The sequence below is a fragment of the Dysidea avara genome, chromosome 5 (genome assembly GCF_963678975.1).
Source record: "Dysidea avara chromosome 5, odDysAvar1.4, whole genome shotgun sequence".
NCBI lineage: Eukaryota > Metazoa > Porifera > Demospongiae > Dictyoceratida > Dysideidae > Dysidea > Dysidea avara.
In genome coordinates, this window is record NC_089276.1 from 13,375,217 (window position 1) to 13,384,214 (window position 8,998).

General features: G+C 38.1%; 2 protein-coding genes across 2 annotated transcripts in view; one reads left to right on the forward strand and one right to left on the reverse strand.

Annotated features, from left to right (window-relative positions):
• LOC136256130 (uncharacterized) overlaps window positions 1-658 on the reverse strand; it is a 37,474-nt gene extending 36,816 nt beyond the window's left edge. The window contains exon 1 of the mRNA XM_066049068.1: window positions 575-658. The gene's annotated coding sequence lies outside the window, so the exon portion shown is untranslated. The remainder of the gene's footprint in view (window positions 1-574) is intronic.
• LOC136256129 (uncharacterized) lies at window positions 398-8,200 on the forward strand. Its single transcript, XM_066049067.1, has 7 exons — window positions 398-1,228; window positions 2,289-2,627; window positions 2,679-2,808; window positions 2,862-3,114; window positions 5,637-5,889; window positions 7,771-7,965; window positions 8,021-8,200. The coding sequence occupies exons 1-7, from the start codon at window positions 841-843 to the stop codon at window positions 8,083-8,085; spliced, it is 1,623 nt and encodes a 540-aa protein (XP_065905139.1). The 5' UTR covers window positions 398-840; the 3' UTR covers window positions 8,086-8,200.
• The last annotated feature ends 798 nt before the right edge of the window (window positions 8,201-8,998 follow it).

Consider the following 8,998-nt stretch of genomic DNA (forward strand, 5'->3'; position numbering starts at 1 on the left):
CAGTAGTTAGTAGCTACACCATATTGACAAGCACACACATGCACACGGCGCACGCACAGACACAGACAGAACCTTCGAGAAAAAGGCATAACAACAGTTGCACATAATGGTGGTATGGCGCGGCCGCCCCTTCGCTTTCTCCTTCCTACAAGCGAAGGGGCGGCCGCGCCAGACTAATCAGCACCAGTCCGCGGGAAGAAACTACCTTAAGGTACTGTTGATTTCAGTTTCGTTTGAACACTTCCGTCCGCGTTACAAGTTCCGCGTTACGTTTGAGGTGAAGCCAAAACCTTTTTTTCAACTTAGCTGTGATAGTGTCACACTGACTTCTGATAGCTAACTGATTGGTAGCTACCATGATTGAGTTTGTACATTAACAAATATATATATATACCAACCCGTAAATATAGTTACGGTTTTTTTACTTTAAAAACCGCCACGGAATAGCTAACTCGCGGCGCTGACGGAATGTTCAAACGGAACTGAAATCAACAATACAGTTGTACTTAGTCTACTTATAAAACCAGTTTGTGTGGTCATACAGTGAACAAGTACAGTACGTTTATGGGCATACCTCGTAAGTTGTTTGCACAGTATCGCCCTGCCTCCCGTTTCAAACTCATTAATGTTTGTGTCTCGTGATACCGGCAAAAAGCACACTCCTACGAGCGCACTCCTATGATTACAAATAATTATATTCTTCAGGATCGCCGGGACCTCGCTCTCAATCTAGTCCTATCACCAGCCGTGCTCATCCAGGCACCACAGCAGTACCTTGCACATTATCTACTCTGCGTACGTGTAGCCTAGCTAATTGAGTCGTAGTGGACACCTACCGTGATGAGCGGAATAGGGCAAAAAGCGAGACACAAGAAGACTGATCATCAGATCGATGATCGGATTAATGCCATCACGCAATCACATGATATCTTAGTATCTACCCTTCCTATCAGCCACGGCAGTATTCTTAGTTCACTACACGATGGGGGAGTGATCAGTGCTACATTTCTGCGTGCGATACGTATTGAGCCACTGAGTAGAGACAAAGTGAAACTGCTGCTTGATAACGTTATCCTGAGAGATTTGAAGAATGGTAAAACAGACTCGTTTGATAAACTGACAATGGTGCTGGAAGGAAGCAATAACCCCGTAGCAGAAAAACTTGGGGGGAGCTTAAGGGAAAGAAAAATAGACAGTGAACCACTGCCACAATTGAAGATTGAATACAGTAAGTTGTACATGCGTGTAGCTTAATACACCTATCAATGTTAAACCCACCCCCCCCCCCCCCCAGTATGGGAAGGGTGAGGATATAGTGGGGATTTGACCTAGTAGAATTCTCCAACCTGGGGGTAAGGCCATCTTTATTATATTGCTTGTTTCCTGTCACCCAATGGAACAAAAACTGATGTAGGTGGGAGGTGATTATTAATTATACACTTGACTCCTGTTATTTCAGTCTCTAACTACTCTATTAGAGTATCTTGATCTTGAAGGCTGCCAGGTTTGTACACCTATGTACCCTGTGGAAGAAGAGTGGAGGGACTTCCGTCCTTCTACAATGTTTATACGCACAGCTAATGCATTTACCTTAAAACATAGTCACTCTATGCCTCTTCCATCAAGAAATAGTGCATTCACGTGATCTATAATCAAATAATTAAAATTTGGTGCAGTTACCTAAAAAGTGATGCGGGCGGTGACAGGAAACAAGGAATTTAATAATGATGGCCTAAACTGTTAGGTCAAATCCCCACACCTATGACGTGAGGATAAGAAGGGATTTGACACGGAACTTTGGTTTTATCACATGCCACAAATAAGAATTGTCCAAATTCCCCACCCTCGGGCATGTTTTAAACTTCACATCCCTTCCTAAGGCCAGGAAAATTTGATTATTTGTTTCTCATCCCTGCCCGCATCCCTCTTTACCCCACCGCCTTTAATTTCATTATTGCTGCTATCAATCACATGCACACGTATTTTGGTGCTAAGAAGGTTGGCTATTATTTTACAGCAAGCAAATGTCACTTGCACCTCAGAAATGGTGGTAAAACATAAGTATTAGTTCTTAAAAGGCTTTAGCTAACCTTTATAGTATGATTTGGAGTATTAACAATGAATAATGAAAAATGACCTCCCACCCACATGGAAATCCAAATTTTTGTGGATGAGAATTGAGTAATCAAGTTTGCTTGGCGTAAATCCTGACATTTCCCATTCTGGGGGGAGTGGGGCTTAAAATTGATAGGTCTATAACAAACAGCTAGCGATAATGTGCTCTACAGATGCCAAAACTGCCGGAGATGCTATCCATAACATGCACTTGGAGTTAATTGATGGCATTCCGATTAACCTACTAATACCAAAACTGAGACAAGCAAATGTCATCACTGCAGATGACCAAGGATACTTGGAGAAAATCACCACTGATGCAGATAAGACAGGCTACCTGCTGGATGAAAAGATTCTTAAACAGTTGCAGGATGACAAAAAACAACTATTTGAAGGATTGTTACATGCAATGAAGGACTTTGATGACCTTATCTGTAAATCTTTAGCTTTTCAACTACAAGTTGAGTGTGGCATGATATGTGCTCCTTCCCCAGATGCCATGATTTGTCCAGGTGATATTATGACTTAGGTACATAGTGCCATTAAGACAATATTTTTTTTAGTAAAAGATTTGGATGATGATGATGATGATGATGATGAAGGCAACGAGTATTTACTACCAAAGGCCCCTATTGAAGGAAGCAATTTATATTATGCAATACAGCCGTGGATCTATGCTATATGTCGCATTAAGTGAGTAACTATGTACACGTATACACTATACTCTTTCGTATCAATTTTATCAGCTTTGAAAAAGGTGGCCATGCTAGTGGTTTTGTTGGCACTTTGACCATCAATGAAAGCACTGTAAATATGTTGGTCACCAACCATCATGTTTTTCAAAGTTTGCACCAAGCTCGTACTGCAACTTACGAGTTTGGCTACCATCAGGAGAAGCCTGATGATCCATCTTTGCAGCCAAAAATGATAACAGGAGAGGAACTTATACCTGAGGATGCAAAGGTTTACATTAATGAAAAGATCTCTCAAATGCCTCATGTGAGTGTTATTATGATATAGCCTATCTATGTATGCACTAACAAAACATATACAACTAACGTCTAGCTATGAAATAATAAAATAAGTGTACGTTGCAGTGTTGGCTCATGTTTGTACATTAGCTACATATGTCAGTGTTATCATATGGTATGCTAGTACTGTGTAACAGATGTCCCCTGAAATAAAATGGCAGCCTCCAAAAATGCTATCATAAAATTGTCATAAAAATACTTGCATGGCAACCAGTTCATGTGTACACACCTGGATTTGATTTCACGGCTGATTATGCTGGCAGAGTCTAGGTATAGTAAGGTGACCAAAAGCATCAAGAACAATACCAGCATGGTAGGGACGATATTCAGTTTAATTAAAATGTTCAATCTGTGCACCTGAAAGAAAGTAAATACTGAACACAATTCATATTATTACTGCATTTGATATTTAAAAGCACATCAATTCTTGATTGGTGTGTTTGAGATGTGGCCTTTCAGTAGCTACAATATGTACATCATTTTGTCCTCATTTGTGTCCCATTTCTTTCAAGTAGATGTTGATTTGTAGTAACATGTCATTGCTTCAGTGCTTTGTAGTGTGACTGGATTGATTACAAAGGTACTTCTCATACTGCTCTTCACTTAATTGTAATGGGTAGAACATAGTTGAAACTGAAGCAGAATGGCCACTTCGCGTTTACTCTTGTTGTGTATTCAGCCGTAATTTCCGTAGTGTCTAAATCAATTCCAGAGATGCTTCTCATATTTTTAATGGGTGGGACAGTAAATATTAAGCAGAATTGCCACTTCACATTTAATAATTGAAAGTTGGAGCATCCATTTAGTCACGCAATTCAGTCGTGTAATTTATTTTTAATGTGTCTAGCACCATTCTTTCCTTTGATGCGATGTTATGAGATGTTTTACTAGTAATGAATTCTGCAATTTTGAAAAGCATTAAACAAAATAGGATCAATGAAACAAGGGAGGTCATTGATCTGCTATACTAGTGGACACTTAGTCCCTACTTCAGCCATGGCTATACACTAGCTGAAATAGGCCTAGCTGCAGGTGTAGATGACAATTATTATTTTGTTGCTCTTTATTTCTATATGATCCCTACTCAAATTAGAATTTCTAATTACTTATACAAACAAAATTCACGACAAACAGTTAATTCATTTGCTAAGTGCTAATTAAGTGCTATAACAAGGGTAATTATCACCTCACATGCACCAAACCCTTACTTTAACCATGGCAGTTTATTGCTATCAAGTACATACAAAGCAAAATTAAGGGATCATAGAAATCAAAAAGGTAGTAAAACAAGGCATAATGTATTTGTATGAACACACACACCCCAACCATCAATGAAGTGGTCATTTCACTTCATTTTCAGCTATATATTCAGCCCATTACAAAGAATTACAAATGAGGAATAGAACAAGAAGTGCCTCTGCAATCAGTCCCGTCACTATGAAGAATACAGTTGAATTTCTTTACAAACATAGGGAAGCCATCATGCACTACCGCAAATTAACACCTTTTGCTGTCAGTGAAAAGAAATGGGACACAAATGAAGACAAAGGTAAGTCCATGATGCATGCATTGTATGTGCTGCGGTATGCAAAAAGGTATTGTCAGGCTGGAGCGATGTCTAACAATGAAAAACATCAGACTTACATAAACAGTTATTCAGTTATGCCTGTCTTAAGTCATCAGTTATTTGGTCAGTCAGCAGAAAATTCCACTGAATAAAAAAATTGTAACAGCCTATATTGGAAGCTATATTATTCATTGTACTTGTCCCTAATATTCAGGCTGTAGGACCAGGTGTCCTAGACCTTCAGCACTTGTGCTGTAAAGCATTAATAAATAAACTAGTGTCCATTTGGTTCTACTTGGGGTACTTAGAGATGAGTCACTCTCTAGAATTTCTATGGATATAATTATATGAAAATAACAAGGAGAAAACATCTTGACCACCTGGTAGACTCCTGTAAGCGTTTGAGCGTAAATCGGATGACTGCAGGTTCGAGGCCACCTAGGTCCAGTTATGGATTTTTTTCTCCTTTCTGCAACTTTTCAAACACACCTTATGTAACTAATGTCATTGAGCAGGCTGTAGGACCAGATGCCCTACAGACCTTCAGCACTTGAGCTGTAAAGCATTAATAAATAAACTAGTATCCATTTGGTTCTACTTGGGTTACTTAGAGATGAGTCACTCTCTAGAATTTCTAACATGAAAATAACAAGGAGAAAACATCCTGACCGCCTGGTAGACTCCTGTAAGCGTTTGAGCGTAAATCGGATGGCTGCAGGTTCGAGGCTACCCAGGTCCAGCTATGGAATTTTTCTCCTTTCTGCACCTTTCAAACACACCTTATGTAGCTAATGTCATTGAGCAGGCTGTAGGACCAGGTGCCCTACAGACCTTCAGCACTTGTGCTGTAAAGCATTAATAAATAAATAAATTCTGTACATTGGTTGTCATACGTAGAAGATTTCAGGTGTATTTTTATATAGGGTTCTAAATTAGGGTATGATGCTCTTGACTACTTCATTGTGGAAGTGAAAGAAGAAATATTGCAAAAAGCTACTTTCTTTAGCAAGATGGATGGCAAAAAGTATTCCGTTGATAGTTGCAAGTTTAACTTGGATGAGCATTTCTCTCTTCCTGCCAATACCAGTTGGAATGTGTCAAAACACATTATCTCTGTATATCACCATCCTGATGGAAGAGTTCTAAGCAAATCCACCCAGCTGTGTAGAAGATGTGGTAAGTAACTACTGTGGAACATTTGTGTAGAGATTTCACTACTATTTACGTACAATTCCATATGAAGTTGCATACACTTTTTATTGCTCAAAGTGTTAACCATTGTTCATCTGAGTTTACACTGTATGTAAATACATGTAGTTGGCAGGCAGAGAAAATATGGATGTCTTGGCTAATTTTAGTTTGCTATGAATTTTGCCAGGGCATATAGTTTTCTCCAATATGTGCTTCTGTGTTTGAGGAGGAAGACATTTTCAATAAAGAAAGATTGTTAGTACAGTAGGACCTCCATTATCCAAATACCTGTGTGCCAGTTTAATCATAAAAGTGTTTAGATAACTGAATTTATTCGAAGAAATGAAGGCCATTCATTTTTATACAGAGTAATGTTCAAATACTCTAATAGAACATACACTTACTCTAATAGAACGTCCAACTAATAGACAAACATTCTAATAGAGCAGTCACTTATACTGTTCGGATAATCGAGGGTTTGGATAATTGAGGTCTTCTTTCATGACCATAACATAAACAAACAAGTATAGCTCAGAAACCTATCTATACGGAGATGAAACAAAGATTTTTGAATGGTTGAATTCACAAACTACAGTACTGAGATGATAAAACTTTTTGTGTAACTTGCATTTTTGGGTAGGTAAAAACAGTGGACCCAGGGACCAAGGACTTGGATCAGAGACCAGTGAGGATTCTACAGGATTTTACTGATATTTATGTAATTTATGATGTTTATATACAGTCTTTACCTTGTACTAACTAGTGTAACTCTACAGGTTATGGTAGACCATTTTTCTGTCACAGCACATACCAATAAGTGCCTACTCCCAAACTTCTTCACTAATCCATCATTTGTCTGCAGTTGTTTATTGCATGAACTTTGGTTTAGATGTCAACTTATTTTAGGGGAGAAGCTTCTTCAGTGAAGTGCTGGCCTCATGCTTAACATAGGGCATGAAACTGATGCCTTTGACTGCCGCAAGTTAACTGATTGTGGTCAAAGACCCAAATCACTAGATTCATCATCCATTTACTTGTGTGGCCAATGTTAACCAGCTGCGAGCTAAAAACCAAAGTCCAGAATAAGTGCTTATATTGCACTTAAAAATTCTAATGGATAAGTACCGTGTAGTGCTTTAGCTATACAATTGTGAGTGATTGTGACATGCAGAGTATGTAGGGTAAAAGTTAGGAAATTGATAAATGTGACCAGATTTGCGAAAAGGGGTATCCAATACTATGAACTTGGGAGACCATAACTCACTGTTCAGTTAACATATAAACCTGAAATTTTCTCCATCCATTAAGCTATGGTGGTACCCACCTCTGACCTAATTTCAATTCAATAGCTTGTACCAATCTTAAGGTATTGATCATCAAAATTGGTAAATTGGATGTGTGTGGAAGACCCCTTTTCACAAATCTGGTCACAAATATCATCACAATCCAGGTTCCTTGCAGACCCCCAGTTCTCGGTCCTTGGTCTCCAGGTTCATTAATATGGCTGTTTTTACCCATACACGTGTGTACATCAATGGTTTTCTAATATTTGGTCTCATGCGTATATAGACTGAGTATTTTTACACTGCAGCTTAGCACAGTAGGTAAACTTAAGAGCTTAATAATATAAGCTAGTGCCTAACTGTGGAAATTAAATATCAGAGGACTTTTGAATAAAGTAAAATAGCATACCAGTGCTTCTTCTTTTGCTTACAGTCACAGTGAAGTAGAAGCCAGTTAAACACTGCATGTGCAAGTAGCTGCAGAATATCTAATTATTGTCACCTTGGTGTCTGCCCTTAGGTGATAACAATGGTATCTTACTCATTTATCATAACTCTATAGCTACTTTATTTCTGTATACAGATTATTTATTGCTCTACTTGTGCGATACTGAGGAAGGATCATCAGGCTCACCAATTGTTAAAACAACAACAGATAAACAACGCCATGTGATTGGTTTACATCGTGGAGATATTGAATTGAATACTGAGAATTATAACTTTGGCTTCACCATGAGTGCTATAATCAATGACATCCATAAGAAGCATCCTAAATATGGTGTGTTATAAAATATGTAAGGAGAGGTACTGCTTATCATTTGTGTTTTCTGCAGTTACCAAAGATTCAAAGCCAGATTTTGCTCAGAAGATTAAGAGAAGCTTCCAACCAAAGAAATAAAATAATTATAGTTTTATATATTTGCAGTTTTTTATAGTTCCAGGAAATTTGTGTATTTTACTATACTGTTATAGGTGTATAAAATGTTTTATGTCATCACAGCATATCCTAGAAACTACAGTTAAAAATAGCACTTAGAACAGGCATGGTCTGTATTCAGTTTGAACAGCTAGTCCTATAAAACTTAGACCAATACACTGTCAAGTATATTATTTATACTAAAGTGTCTGAGTTGAAGGTAAAACTACCTGTAATTTTGACTGCAGCATGCAGGGAGTAATGATTCAGGTATTACACACATATGTCTAGAACTTAACATGCATTTTATATGGTATGCCTTGATGATATGTTTGATTCAGTTTGAGGTCTCTAATACATAATATGTGGCTGAATTTGATAAAGCAAGTTATAGGCTTCCACACACTCTACTGTTTTGATTTTGAAGCACCATAACTCAATGTATGGGATTCAAATTTGGACCTGGTATTTTACAATGCTATGGAAGAATTTGAATGGTGTGAAACTTTTAGTTCAATAGCTTACTAAATAGCCAAGTTACAGTTGGTTAAAGTCAGAAAATTGGATGTGTGTGGAAGCCTCACTGCATGTGTACATGTGCACTTCAAAAAAAAACTACACTTTCTTTGCTGTCACGCAGACATACAGTGAAACCTGTATATTAAGGACACCTTGGGACTGACCAAAAGTGCCTTGAATATCAAGGTGTCCTGCAGCTGATTTTCCAAGTCAGTTTACATGCTAAGGAATACTTTGGGAACATCAAGTGTCCAGAATACTCATTTTTTTCAAGTGTCCTGATTAACAGGTTCCACAGTTCCACTGTACTCCTGTGAATACAGATGCTGTAGTCATATATACAGTGAATTAGACACTGATTAGATCTACACATCTT

Bases quoted from the DNA above. Each gene is read 5' to 3' on its own strand.
- LOC136256129 (XM_066049067.1), top strand. From the start codon at position 841: ATGAGCGGAATAGGGCAAAAAGCGAGACACAAGAAGACTGATCATCAG. The intron at 1,229-2,288 runs GTAAGTTGTACA...TGTGCTCTACAG, and splicing joins ACAATTGAAGATTGAATACA to ATGCCAAAACTGCCGGAGAT. The intron at 2,628-2,678 runs GTGATATTATGA...TATTTTTTTTAG, and splicing joins AGATGCCATGATTTGTCCAG to TAAAAGATTTGGATGATGAT.